The 14,646-nt window shown below is 44.9% G+C and overlaps 2 protein-coding genes and 1 long non-coding RNA gene across 3 annotated transcripts; 1 reads left to right on the forward strand and 2 right to left on the reverse strand.

Annotated features, from left to right (window-relative positions):
• Window positions 1-113: 113 nt before the first annotated feature.
• On the reverse strand, window positions 114-7,030 carry LOC138626419 (activin receptor type-1B-like). Its single transcript, XM_069708066.1, has 9 exons — window positions 6,778-7,030; window positions 4,764-5,009; window positions 3,757-4,023; window positions 3,425-3,655; window positions 3,163-3,330; window positions 2,454-2,610; window positions 2,248-2,372; window positions 1,988-2,118; window positions 114-1,895 (listed from the first exon to the last, which is right to left on the reverse strand). Exons 1-9 carry the CDS (start codon window positions 6,860-6,862, stop codon window positions 1,767-1,769), a joined length of 1,539 nt encoding a protein of 512 aa, XP_069564167.1. The 5' UTR covers window positions 6,863-7,030; the 3' UTR covers window positions 114-1,766.
• On the forward strand, window positions 6,962-12,294 carry LOC138626433 (uncharacterized). The gene is made up of 4 exons (XR_011311292.1): window positions 6,962-7,039; window positions 8,737-10,064; window positions 11,604-11,785; window positions 11,892-12,294. It is a non-coding gene; the product is annotated as an uncharacterized lncRNA (long non-coding RNA).
• ankrd33ab (ankyrin repeat domain 33Ab) lies at window positions 8,675-12,386 on the reverse strand. Its single transcript, XM_069708077.1, has 4 exons — window positions 12,123-12,386; window positions 11,903-12,032; window positions 11,668-11,808; window positions 8,675-9,510 (listed from the first exon to the last, which is right to left on the reverse strand). The coding sequence occupies exons 1-4, from the start codon at window positions 12,384-12,386 to the stop codon at window positions 8,675-8,677; spliced, it is 1,371 nt and encodes a 456-aa protein (XP_069564178.1).
• Window positions 12,387-14,646: the final 2,260 nt, after the last annotated feature.

A 14,646-nucleotide genomic window follows, 5' to 3' on the forward strand; every position in this document is an offset into this window, starting at 1 on the left:
ACTAGATGCCACTAAATCCTCCTTTAAATTACAAGGTAGAGGATAGTCAAAATAAAAACACACCACATAAGAAATCAGTTGTATTTATTACTATATATATATATATATATATATATATACACACATGTATATATATACACACATATATATATATACATATATATTAGATATGATTGGATGACATGAATACATTCCTTTAACATCACTGGACAAACAACCTTTAATAAAATATCTCATTTCATTGACTTCCACTCTACAACAGAGATACTGAGAGCAAAGTGTCAAAAACTTTGATTGAATTAAGCACTTTTATACTGTAACCTTTCAGAGTATAAATATGATTTACATTCAGCAGATCTTCTTACAACGGCAGTTTATCGGTTCTTACAAACATCTTGTAAGAAGGTGACTCAAATAGAAAGTACAGCTCAGAGAAGATTGTGAAACACCACTGAGACATTTCATTGGTATTTATTTTCAACATTTCTTCTCCCAGAGATCAGAGGAAAAGTCCGATTCTCTTTCCAGTGAGATGGAGGTTGCTGCGACCGGCTCGTGTAAACGTTCTCGTTTTCAGCGGCGTGATCTTAAACAAACAGCCGAGGTCGTGGCCGGGGACCACTTCTGAGAACAGTTTGGTTTTAATGCTGTGAGGTCAGTAGTACAGCGCACATCAGACCAACTCACAGCATACACGCTTAAATAACAAGGAGACACATACAGCAGTACCAGGTAGGACTTTCATTGAGCTGAAGGCAAAAGTGCAACTATTTAAGAAAACATAAAAAAATACACAGTTATCTATGACAATATTAGATTGAGGAACACAATACAAAAAAACCCAAAAAAATTTAACATCAAGTACAGCAATTTAGGAGGTTTAGTCCTACCAAAAAAAACAGTATAAAAGAATGTAAAACACACTTGGAGCTCAATTTAATTTATCACATACACAAGTATCACCTTAAAAAGCTTGTTTATGTGCAGTAGTTGGACAGAGAAACGGGCCCTGAGGGGAAAATAACGTGAACAAAATTAAGAAAAACAAAACAAAACTCATTCAGATTTCTAGTGTGTTTTTGGCCCATATTTAAGGATCAGTGTAAAGAATGAAGGTGATTTTAGTCAATGCGTTCAGTATGGGAGACTTTAACATAGACGTACTACGTATATGCAGCCACATGCTCGGTGTAGTATTTTGTACGAGACGTTTTTTTGATCCGAAACCGACGTGTGTTGACAGCTGAGAAGATAAAGGGACGTCGTAGTTTTACTGGACAGACGGGGACGCTTGTTGATCGGTAAACACGAAGAAAACCTTCAGATTTAAAACAGCTTCTGGGAAACTGTTCAGGGCAAGTTAAATCACGTCAGGCATGTTGACGCTGCGGCGGCGGCAGAAGAAGTCTGCCCTGCTTTGTACGTATGTCATGTCAGCAGCATTTAGCTTCAGACCCTGCAGGAGATTTCCACGTTGTTGCGAGTGCTGCGGACGCTATTCGATCGACTCATCTGAAGAACAGAATGAGTCAAATAAGTTATAAAGACGACGAAAGCGAATACTGACAGATTTTTTTTTTTAAACCGTCGCTTGGTTAATTACATGTTCTGATATCGATTGCATACACAAGAAATCCAAGAATCCTCGTTAGTGGAGAGGATTAAAAAGGTTGAGGTGGGGCAGCGGTGGAGGCAGCGAGGTAGCGTTTGTTCAGGAGTACCAGCGGAGTGCTGTTTTTACAAAGTGCCGCTCTCCATCGTGTTCCTTAGCAGACTTTAACGTCCTCCTGGATGCTGAGCTGGGAAAGGGTCTTTTTGATGCGCAGGGCTGTCAGGCGGGCGGCTCCGTTGGCGTACCAACACTCCCGCATGATTTTACCCATCACCCGCAAGGTCTGAAGAACAAGGAGGAAGACACACAAGTCAAACTCTTGTTTGCAGTAGAAGTGCCGATTTTGGTTGAAACCGTTTCGCTGCTTTTTCCTACCTCGTCGCTCTGCCACCAATTCGGGATGTTGGGTCGCAGCTTTTGCTCACACACCACCCTTCTCATGTCGTCTATGGTCGGGTCAGAGGGCACCAGGTCGTCGTAGGGCAGCTGGTACTCCTCGTGGATACCTGAGCACACAGGGCGGTGCGGAGGTCAGATCGGTGCTCTCATCGCAGATGTTACCAGTGAAGAGGGGAGACAAAAAAAAAGCAAACAACGCAGGTAAAATATCCAGAGTGAAAACAAAAGAGTCTCACCTCCACTGTTACAGCGGCGGGCAATCTCCCAGTAGATCAGCCCCAGAGCGTAAATATCAGCACACTTGAAAGACTCAAAGTGTCTCATGTTGATGGTCTCGTCCAGAACCTCCGGAGCCATGTACCTGGGGGACATCGAAACAAGCCGGGTTGGTGTTGATGAACAGAATTAAAGGCGTCACAGATATCTCTGAGAAAGGACGGACCTCTTGGTGCCCGCTCTCTGATTCGGGGCGATGTCGATGGTGTCGGTGGCGGAGTCGTGACGGACAGCCAGCCCGAGGTCAGCGATGGCACACGTGCAGTTCTTCCTCACGAGGATGTTCTTGGACTTCAGGTCTCTGTGGGCGATGCCCGGCTTCCCTGTCCAGACAGAAAGGAACGTGACAGCCACTTCTACACCCAGTTAGTTTCTGACTCTAGTCTTTAATTCTCCTCCGGGCCGTTTTTTTCTTCATTTGTTTAATAGGTGACGTATCGTATCGATGCCTCAACTTCCTTTCGCACTGGAGATAAACCGCACAATGCTTCAGTCTGATCTGGACCGAGACCAGATTTTGCTCCTTTGGTCCAGACTGTTGTCCGAGGCTCCTTTCACACCTGATTCAGACCAAAGTCAGAATGCCCGAAACCAATCAAGGTAAGTGTGAAAGCACCTTAAAAAGTTAAGATTTTTATCCATTAGGGAGGCGTCTGATCAGTCCGAAGTTTATTCTGCAGCGTGACAACGACCTCAAACATGTTGTCAGAGGTGTCTTTGGGATGAGTCGTGCAGCAGATGGTAAGGCCTCATCACTTCACTTTTAGTGTCTCAAACCTTTGCACAGTTCTGTATCGCAATCCGTACCATCACATCCATTAAAGGTTGCAGCCGTGACTGATAATAATAAGTTTATACATGACGGTTATACAAACCTTGCGTTCCCAGAATCTCCATGTGCAGATGTGCCAGGCCGTTGGCAGCTGACAGAGCCAGTTTGATCATCCCCTCGGTGGTGACGGAGTACCGGTTCAAGTAGTCGAACAGAGAGCCGTACTCGTGATAGTCGGACACCAACCACAGCTGAGTCCAGGTTCCGTTGTCTACGCAAGACACAGAAAGACACCAAAGAAATCTCCGTGAAGCACTTAAAGCCTTCAAAGATTTTTGCCCCTTCTCGGACACTTTGCTTTGCACCTTTGTTGTCAGCGGCTACGAAGCCCAGGATGTTTTCGTGGCGGAGCATGACGGTCTGATAGATCTCGGCCTCGCGGAACCAGGAGCGCTCCTCTCTGGACGAGAAGATCTTCACGGCCACGTCGCCTCCTCTCCATCGTCCCCGCCACACCTCCCCGTATCGGCCCTTACCGATGACCTCCTGCAGGACGATGGTTCGGGCCACGGTGCGCTGGACGAACAGAGGAAGACCTGTCCGGCAAGAACGAGGATGAAGAACTGGTTATACAAACTCGATCTAAAAACGAAATGCCCAAATTCGTGATGATGGACGGCTGTCAGGACGCACTGACCGGAGCCCGAACCAGACGTGGACAGGTCGTAAAGGAGGTCCTGCAGGCTGCTGTCTTTGGCCATGTAGAGGTGCTCACAGGAGGGGTCCTCCGCCTGCAGCCTCTGCCTGCTGTTGTAGACCCTCTGCTGATGATGATACAGGAAGACGCCCACCGACAGCAGCAGACACAGCAGGAGCAGCGGCCCCGCAATCACAGCAGCCAGTTCCACCAGCCCCCATGAGCCACCTGGGCCGTAGCCTCCCCCCCGCTCTGATGTACTCGTCACTGGAGAGGAAAAAAAAGCAGAGAATTAAAACACATTAAACACTCAATACTGACTCTACTCCCTGATAGGAACAGCTTTATGTCCTCCAAGGGTGACAGCACAAAGCTTTTTACGATCAGAAACTGAGTCAACATTTGACTCCTGCATTAACCTACATTGATTTTTCTCAATTATGTCACAGAGAGTTCCCTATTCTGAAAGGCTTTTATTGTGAAAGCCACCAACAGCGTTCCAATACAGTAAAAGCTGCTCAAATTATCCAGCAATGTTTGTGCTTTGTGAAACTTTTGACCCTTAATTTTCAGACATATATTTAAAGTATTGATTTTCTCAAGACGGGATTATGATACAAGGCATGCAGACGTTGGACATTATGAAGCCATTTAAAGTAAATAATGTTTGTTTATACCAGATCTCCAAACACCGTTCTTACAAACGCATTGTTGGGGCCATAATAAGGAGAAAAGGAAGTCCCACCATCTAAACAAAGGAACCAGGCGGACCTCATGGAGGAAACCTCATCCTGAAGTTTGGACTGTGTAGCTGACAGGCGAGTTTGTCTTTTTTTTAAATTTTTAAATTTTAAATTTTTATAATTAAACAGAGATTAGTTTCTGCATGATTGTATTGTTTCAGCAGCGATTGTTGTTCTCTGCCATCGACTCAGAAAAACAATGAGAAACCCGAAGGTGAGCACGTTGTGCTTTCAACACTAAGTGTAACTGATCCCGGTTCTCACCGGAGGGAGTTTTGAGGTCGATGCTGTTGCAGTAGTCGGTGTAGCAGCAGTGGGTGTTGAGGAAGCCCTCCGCACCGAGGCAGTAGAAGGGCTGTCCGGGGGGCTCCAGGCTGTCCCGCGCGATGCACGCACGGATGCGCTGCTCGTGGCTGCCGTCGGAGAAGGTGGACGTCATGCAGGCTCCATCGGTCTCACACCAGGAGACGGTCTTCTGACAACGAGGGGTGGTGCAGTTACACCACAGAGCTGCAGAACCGAGTCAAACACAAGAGCAAGCGTGAAGTGAAATACTGACAGAATACAGTGCAGTTAGAGGAGGTACAATGCTTCGTAAATACAGTAAATCTGTGAAGCAAATGCATTGTGGGAGGTGGTGAAACGGCTCCAGAAAAATCTCAGAAGACAAAGAAAATGAGTATTGAATCATAACAAAAAGCCCTTTTATGTCTATTTGCGGTGTTTAATTGGCAGCAGCTTTTCTTGTTAGCATTAAAATGGTGAAGTATTTTCCTCATTTTGTGTACAAACTGTGTACTGTGGTGATTAGGAAGTAGTACACGCTACAGGGAACTGGCACACAGCTTTAGCGTGTCCATGACACCTTACAAACAATTAGCAGCTTTACATGAAGGCGAAAAATGCAAAGATGAAAAACTCTGAAGGTTTTTCCAGTAATTAACTACTGATGTTGTTTTCTTTTGAAAATCCCACTCGTATAGCCGAGGAAGCGGAGTTATAGAGTTAATGGATTACGACATCTTTTGTGGTAATGACTCATAAATGGCCCGCACCAACTTGGCAGAAGCTGGTGGTCATATACGAGAAACACAACAACCACGGTGGAAAAAAAGGAAGATAAATGCTGACTAAACATGAAATAGGACGTAACATTTCAAAATTTCCACGGCTATAAATGTCACAATTGTTTTAAACCGCAAGTGTCCCTAAAGCAGAATTTTTTATTTTTTTTTATTATTTTTTTTAACATATTGGGGATGGAAAGGCACAAAAAAAAACCCCACATTTACATTTTTCTTATTTTTGATCACAGAATTCAGAATTTTTTCTTAAGAAACTCTTATTGTGTTATAAAAAGTTTTAATTGCAAATCAAACCTTTTTGGTTGCAGGTCAAAACAAAACAATGACAAAAAAACTTTTGATTGTGAAACCAACCAAAAGGGTTTTGGCTTGCAAAAAAAAAAAAAAAGCCCAGATTTGCTATTGAAATGATTTGTAACACACAAAAATGAGAAGTTTCATAAGCAAAACTGTCACCAAAATTAAGAAATTGTATTTAATTTAATAGTTTTTGTCTCAGTTAAATACATTTTTACTTTCAAACCTGGTTTTTAAATTTGCAGTTCAAGAAATTTATGTTGTTATTTTTATTTTAAAGACACAAAAAAAACAACCTTCATACAAAACGAGACATTTGAGGCTGCAGCTTTAAAAACTCCAGGCGATGACATTTTTCACCATTTTGTGAGATTTAAAAAAACCAAAAGAGCTAACTAATGAATCCAAAATATAAACAATGAAAACAATGATTAGTTTGAGCCCTAATGACCAACTACACGTCAAATACCACCACATGATATATATATATATATCTCAACACCAAAATATAAAGTCTGACACCCAGAAGTAAATATGAAATAATGAAAACATAACAGTGAATAAAGAAGCGGGTGGAGGTTGTGGAGGTTGTGGTGTTTCCTCTCCACTTCGTGACCAGGATCTGGCTGTAAATCTCGGATCATCTCGACGACATGACTGTGGTGCGTTTAAAGGACGGAGGACTATAACCCGGTCAATAACCAGTGAGTTAACCGGTGTGTTCCCGGTTGAAGACCGACCGGACGGTGAGACGTCCCGTTTCAACACATTCACGGTAAACACCTTTATCCCGGCTCGTGCCCACGGAGGCTGACCGGGCGTGCTATCGTCATCGTTAGCTTAGCGGCTAACTCCTCCGCGAGCCGGCTCGGTGGTGACCGACAGAGTTGACCCACCTTCACAGCTCCGGTACAGGACGGCCTGGACGAGCACGACGGCCTGGACGAGCACCGCGGCCAACGACATCCGCGGGTGAGCCATGGTCCGCACGTGCCCGGTTCATCGCAGGCACACGCACGAAGTCGGGCTAACGACGGACGCGTCGAGGCGGTGAAGACCAACGCAGCTCACCGGGCTGTCGGCGACGTGAGCCCGGAGTTTACCGACGTCCTCCACCGGCGGGCAGCAGCACACACACCCGGACTGAGCACCGACGAGGTGAGTCCGTACGTCACGTCTGTTCCTGTATACGTTGGATATTAAAGGTGCACTATGTAAGATTTCAGTTCTGTCCTGTAATACCACTTTGTGCACTAGGGGGGCGATAGTGAGCCGCTTTTTGGTTGTTGTTGTTGTTGTTGTTGTTGTTGTTGTTGTTGCGCAGTCTCACGCGGCTACGTGTTATGTGGCGTTCAAAGGGAGCTCGTGAGCTCGTGAGCTGGTTGTTTGGCGTTCAAGTGGTTAAAAGAAACACTGTTGCTAGGCAACGGAAACATGGACGGTGTCTAGAAGCCACACATTAGGCTAACTATTTATCAAGCTTTGACAGAGGGAGAAGATGAGGCCGTTGGGTAGACCAACGTTTTCCTCGGACGTAGGCTGTTATCTAAGTTACGAAGACAAACTTTACGTGACTAAAATTACAATATATTAGATGAACATCCATAAAAAAAAAATCAACTTCCATGACCTTTCATTCCTGTAAACGTCAGCATACACGTCACAACTCGTGAACTCGAGGCTTGTAGAAAATGTAGAGTTCCACAAGAGGGCGCCGTTCATACGGACTTATCTCGCGCACACAGTAAATATGACGCCATGTGAACGCAGCATACGTTTCTTAAATATTAATAATTAATATCAAATATTCACTCTCATTTTTAGCTGTTTGTTCTCCACCAACCTCATATCCGTCTTTTTTAGGCTTCTTACACGATGTTTACTGTTTACGTTTACCAGCTGTTTGATGCCGGGAAGGTTGTAAACAATTAATATTTAGTTGTGCTGACAACACAACTGAATTAAGTAGATTTGTGTGCGTGAACCAAAACAAACAAACAAAAAACAACAACGATGGAGCGTGCGGTGGGATTTCTTTCACATCACACGTTGTCATTTCATCATCGATAGCACTCACAAATCTTTTTATAATCTTTCACTGTCCCATATTTATTTTTTAATTTCAAGCCAACTGAATCCACACTCAGTCAATAAAACCAGAACATTTCATATGAATATATATAATTGGCAATATCAGGAAATGGCAATAAAACTGGAGGATTAAACAGATCCTCAGTTTCGATGCTTTCTTTCTACATATTTACAATATTTACAGAGATTTTTGACGATTGGCAAAAATAACTCAACAAATTCAGAACATTCAACAAATATTACATAGTAATAAACTATTAGTTTAATCTTGCGTTGTAAATGGGTACTCATTGTTTTATGAGGTAGACACCATCAATTCTACAGCAGCCGTGGGATTGCATTAGTAAACATGGGTTATATGAAGTTTATTATTATTATTATTATAATATAAAAGCTCTTTTTAGTCCTTTTTTTTTTTAACTCTACTCATTTTCAACATATTTATGGAAAAATAAATGTATTTTTTCCCAATCTAACTGAATATGGGAAGAATTCGACTCAACTTTTAGACATGAGAGTCCGAGAGCTTCAAACTTCCCTCGAAGAGTCTTTCCGTCGTTCCCTTTAGGTTTTTGGTTTTTTATTTGCAGAATATTTCCAAGATGTTTGTTTTGAAGACGTCCAGCCCTGAGATGACAACGTTGTTTTAAAAAGCACACTGTTCTCAAAACGGTGAAGCAGGAAACCGTATTTGAAAAAATGTCATTTATTGGCCTTCTTGCTGTCTTTTTCCTTCTTCTTCTTCGCTTCATTTTCTTTCTCAGCTTTCTTCTTCTCCTTCTTTTTCTCCTCCTTGGCCTCCTTGTACTTCCACACCGGCGGCTCCAGGAAGCCCTTGTCCTTCTTCTTCTTCTTCTTCTTCTCTTTCTTTGGCGTTTCCCCGGAGGACGCGCTGACGTTGATCTTGGGGATGCAGCCGGAGGGGAACACGCTGTTGCGCCTCGCCATGCTGCGGGGGATGAAGGCGGACGCCACTTTGCTGGAGGCCAGCGAGAGGATGCTGCCTCGCCGCTCCGCCTCGGCGCAGCACGTCGTGGACACGGACTCGGCCGACCGGACGGAGGGGATGACGTGCGACACCGAGCCGTCGCTGTGGCACACCGAGCTCTTCTCCAGATCTTCAGCTGTGTGTTGTGTCGCCAGCTCCGGGACCGCCAGCCGCCTCTTCCCCACCTCGGGAGGGCTGGTCGGGCAGAGCGGGCGGCACCCGGTGGAAATCAGGGGACTGTGGACGCCGGTGGTCATGCGCACCATGTGGTCCAACACCCCGTTGTCCTGGGGGTCTCGAGGAATTTGGAAACCGAAGGTGCTTTTGAGCCGCTGGGAGATTTTCTCCCGGGGACTCCTCTCAGCCGAGGCCTTGGCGACTCGCTCCTTGAGCTCGGGCCACTCGGGGACGTAACTCTCACAGAACTGCTCGGCTCTCGGCCGTGAATTAAGGCGACGCAGACGGTGCAGCGTCTCGTAGCGGCCCGTTTTAAGAGCCCAGTCCCGAGCAGATTTTCCCCTCGTGGAGTCGACCGCATGAATGTCAGCGCCTGGGAAGAAAAACGCCAACAGAGGAGAAAGAGTTGTGTTAATTAAAAATGAATAATGCATTCAACTTCTTTTCCTGGCGTCCAGCTTACTGGCCTTTTTAAATGGCTGACAATTTGGCATGTCGGAAAAAGTGCCGCTAATAAGCATTCATGACGAGTCTGTTCTGGTTACCAGGGCAACGACTTTGAAAAGAGGAAAGAGGAGCATCGAAATGGAGTGTAGACAATTTTAACCATTTGTTACAAACTGCGTGTTTTCTGCGTTAAAATGTCCAAATCTTTGACGCACACGTTCGACTTTTGTCAGAGAATCAATAACACACGTGTGTCCAATCACGTTAACCACAAGACGCTCTGCTGACTATCTGGATCTTAAAGACGAAGCAGCTTTGTGGAATTCAGCCGTCTTTAACGTTATTATCCACACCTTCGGCTTTCCTGCTGCGACATGTCAACGTGTCCTCGGTTCAAAAAGGAGTCGGAGGGGAGTTTTTCTTGTTTTCCCCGTTTAGTGTGAGCCGAGGACAAGACGCCGCTGAGACTCGGAGCTACTTGTAAGAGGGAAAATAATTGCTATGTTGGCGTTGACTATGGTGCAATGATGACCTGTCAGACTGATCAGTAAGCTCATAAACCTGCAACTGTTAAACTGCCGTGTGTTCAGTTGGTTTTTTTCCTTAACATTTATATATTGTTAAGTTTGATTTACTTTATAAACTCTACTTTAATTCAAAGTTTACCTTATTTAATAAATTCAAATTGACCTTAATTACATAACTCGAGTTTACATTTTCACCTAATTCACCTTATTTTACTTAACTCCAGTTTAATTTACTTACTTAAGTTCATCTTACTTAACTCAAGTTTATTCTACTTAATGTAAACTTACCTTACTTCTTAACTCAAGTTTAATTTACTTAATTAACTCAAGTTTACTCAACTAGCATAGCTTGAGTTTTCCCTACTTACTTAGCTCAAGTTTAATTTACTTCATTTTACATGATATGACTTTTTAGAGGACTTTAATTTTTAAAATCACATTGAAGTTGTCTGCTATTAATATGAACCGCTATTGTTCTGTTAAAAAAAAGTACGTTTTCTTTAAGTGTTATTCTAGTAGCTCATGTGACATTTTAGACGTCTTTAATTTTGAAAATCTAATTTTGAAGTTCATCTTTAGGTTTCCATGCATCAGAAGTGTGACATTTTTGGGGCGGCACGGTGGTGCAGTGGTTAGCACTGTCACCTCACAGCAAAAAAGGTTCCGGGTTCGAATCCGGTCCTGGGCCTTTCTGTGCGGAGTTTGCATGTTCTCCCTGTGCTTGCGTGGGTTCTCTCCGGGTTCTCCGGCTTCCTCCTATCATCCAAAAACATGCACCTCAGGTCAGGTTACCTGGCTAGTGGCAGCCTGCTGCAGCATCTCCCCCCTGAGAGCCCCCCTGCTGTAGTGAAGACATTTCCCCTCGGGGATTAATAAAGTGTATAAAATCCAAATCAAATCAAATTTTATTTGGACGTTAAACAAAATGTAATGACGAGTGGAGAGTTTAGAAAATGTGCAGTCTAAAAATAAGCAAGTGGCTAATCCCCAAAAAACGCCACCAGGCCGCGGGACTAGTGAATCAGAGATTACTGGAGTGTCTGTTAAGATGTGATGATGTCCTCAGATTGATCCCTTAAACCGACGGTCCCGCGTCACCGGCTCGTTCCCTCGCGAGCAGAGTTAGTTCAAATATGGACGGATAAACCGCGGGTTGAGCTGTTCTCGCCTCCGGTGCTGTAACTGTTCATCTAGTTAACAGGCTCATGTCTGTGTTTCAAAACAGCTCTGATTATATCAGAGGACAGCAGCTGCTGCATATGTGTCATGAGTCTGCAGCTTCAGAGTGATGACGGTCATCTGAGCACTAAAACCGACAAACAATCTGAAATGTGCATGTGAGTGTGCATAAATACTTCTTATCACTCATTCGTGGATTTGACAGGAAACTGAGTAGTTCATGTGTGAAACTGTTGTTTTTGCTCTTTGTTTTTCCAAAATATAAAAGAAAAGAATTGATATTTAATGTCTGTTTTTAATCATTTTCTTGCAGCGTGTTTCCATAAAAGTAAAGACGCATCTAAATACGTCGGTGGGCGTGTCGCGCTCTCACGTACCGGCCATGACGAGAGCCGCCACGACGTCGTTGCGTCCGGTCATCGCGGCTTTGATGAGGGCGGTGAAGCCTCGGCAGTCCCTCACCTCCAAGTCCACGCCGGGGAAGTAGTTGAGGAGGTACATCACGGTGCTGATGTGACCTGCGGTTCAGAGATCTCGTCAGTTTTCACCACCGGCGAATGACGTCATCGGTTAACTCGAACTACTTCTCCTCCGTCTCCAGGTCCGACTCACCTGCCTGGGACGCGATCATCAGCGCCGTGTTGCCTTCGTTGTCCTGCTGGTTGACGTCTACGAAGGGACAGTCGTGCAGCCCGTGCACGATGTCCAGGAAACCTTTGCAGCACGCCAACATCAAGCCGTTCTGCAGGTGAGAGGCAACGACAGGACGGGTCAGCGACGTCAGAGCTTCCGATGTTCAGAGGTTGTGAGTGATCGTGAATGCGCCGCTCACCCAGCTGTTGACGTCCAGCTCCGTCACCTCCTCCTTTGTGACGCCTCTCTCCAGAACTCTACGCAGAGAGCCGGGTTCGTTGCGGGCGCAGGCCTGGTACAGCGTCGCCGCCGCGCCGCCCGCCGCGCCCGCCCGCGCGTAGTCCGGCAGCACCGAGTCGTCGGAGAGGACGCTGTCCGAGTCGGACTCGCCGCCCGACGGAGACGCGTCGTCGTCGTCGTCGGGGCCGGAGCCCAGGTGGGAGTCCTCGGCCGCGGTGGCCATCTTCCAACAGAACAGGTGAACTGGGCCCGAAGCCTTTCGCTTACATCTACGACGACATCAAACACACAAACTGGTCACGCAGAAAGAACCGCGCGTTGTCTGGAGCAACGAGCTCCTGGAAAAGCTAAATAATTCCACATGATGCCAAGTTAAAAATCATCTCCTCATGTTTCACATACTGTGAAGCACGCTGCAGGTCTGCGGGGGCAAAATCCAAAGTTTGCTCTTTGATGGATTTACAAAGAGCAGCATGAGGGATTACGTTAGCGTCTGTTTGTCGTGGAGGCGCGGCGTCACGAGCTCAGACGTCCTCCTCTGTTGAGTAACTGGATCAGCGTCTAAATGCCCAGATGAACGTACGGCGAAGCTAAATGAGGAAGGACTCGCCTCAGAATAACCGCGGTCACAAGCTGATAGTGGTGTTACGGCTTTCCTGTTTGTTACCTGCAGTGTTTCCAACACGGAAAACAAAACTACAGAAATGTGATCTATTGGAATATTTCATTCCTACAAAGAAATTAACAGACATCAAACATCAAGATGAAACGGCAAGAATCCAAACTCCTCCGTCATGATTTAATGTACGTACAATCACAAACATCCAACGAGACACACTGAAACACAAAGTATAGAAACTTACCACAGAGTCCTCGGTCAGCTGACGGCGTGGACGTATTCACATGTCACTCCTCTGGGACTTCTTCTCGATGACTTCTTGTCAGAGCAGCTGAGAAGTCAGTTTCACACTCTACACATTTCCATCCCACATGTTGTCGTGGTGACATAAAACAGAGAGGAGGAGGAGGAGGAGGAGCAGGAGCAGGAGGAGGAGGAGGAGGAGGAGTAGTCTTCGCTGAGACACTTGTGTGTTCATCTCTCTATGCTTAGTTCATCCCACTTACGACAGCTTTGTTGGAGAGGATTACTTTACTGCCGGCGGCCGTTTTCATCGTCCGACACAACGAACTGATAAACTGAAGAGAGCTTCTCGGAAGCTTCATGTCACACATCACTTCTTCTTTATGTCAATTCCTCATTTTTAAACTCTCAACTCAATTGCGCAGTCGTATGTGAAAAATAAATAGGAACAAGGACACATGGAGGAGTTCAGTCCTCCAACAAATACACATTTATACAAAAAACCCAACAGAATTTGATATTCCGTCCACAAAAATAAGTCGTTCATCTCACTGAGAATGGACAAAATGTTTACTATAAACAGCTCCAGCCAGACCAATCTGATTAATTGGTTAACGGGGAATAAGACGGTGAAATCCCATCAACGTGATCTGAACGGATGAGACAGTTCCCAAATACAAACAAAGAAGGAAAACTCCGTATTACCATTAGAAATGACTATTTCTCATTAAAATCTGGGAAAAACAAACTGCAGTCACATTTAATGCCTCCGTTCTCTTAAGTGAGGCTTGAAATACATATTTTTAGAATTTATGTTCTTCTGGAGAGTTCAAACTGGAATTAAAGTTGTAAACCGAGTATCTAAAATGAGGATAGAAATGAGACACACTGGGGCAGTAAAACTTTATTTTAAAAACAAAGCACACAGAGTTTTACTGAAGCTATTTTGAGTTTTGGGAACGGTCGCAGGCTGAAGTTATCCCCGGGGATCTGTGGGACATGGCTGGACCTGTCGGGATGCTTTAACCCCTTTCATCCTGAAGGCCTGAGGAGAGATCCCACTGCAATCTAGCAGCTGGCCTCATCTGCCCCGAGGAGAAGAAGACCTGGTGCGGAGCGGTAAGACCGTTTACTTCTTCGCTGGACGTCGGTCGGGCAGGAAGGAACACCTTTTTAACTCGACAAAACAAAACACTAAACGTCGGGCGTGGACGTTCGAACGAGGGGAGAAGAAGACGGCGTCGAAGTGAAGAAAGAAGACGTCTCAATAAAAGGAGCTGAAAGGGAAGAGAACAGGATGCAAGATGAAGACGTTGGCAAAAGTGCAAGGAAGGACTGAACAGGTTCTGGGCTGCAGGGTTGATGAAGTGAGTGCCTGTGCAGGACGCCAACATTTTTCAAGTGGGGGGGAAGGAAATGACCAAATTGAAAGCAAAAAATCTGGCGTTTATCTGAAATGTAACTGAGTAAGATGCATATTTAATAACATAAAACAAGAAGACACCTGAAAGTAAATATACAGAGTGAATGTTGAAACTATTGCATCCCTTTCATTTAATCTAATAAAATGTGAAGATTTTTTTAATGCAAAAGTCAGCTGACTGATTCTTCAGATCAATTT

This window comes from Brachyistius frenatus, unplaced genomic scaffold (genome assembly GCF_029030835.1).
Source record: "Brachyistius frenatus isolate BFR_SWC_R1_liver_20210118 unplaced genomic scaffold, ASM2903083v1 Contig_4, whole genome shotgun sequence".
In the NCBI taxonomy this organism is placed as follows: Eukaryota; Metazoa; Chordata; class Actinopteri; family Embiotocidae; genus Brachyistius; species Brachyistius frenatus.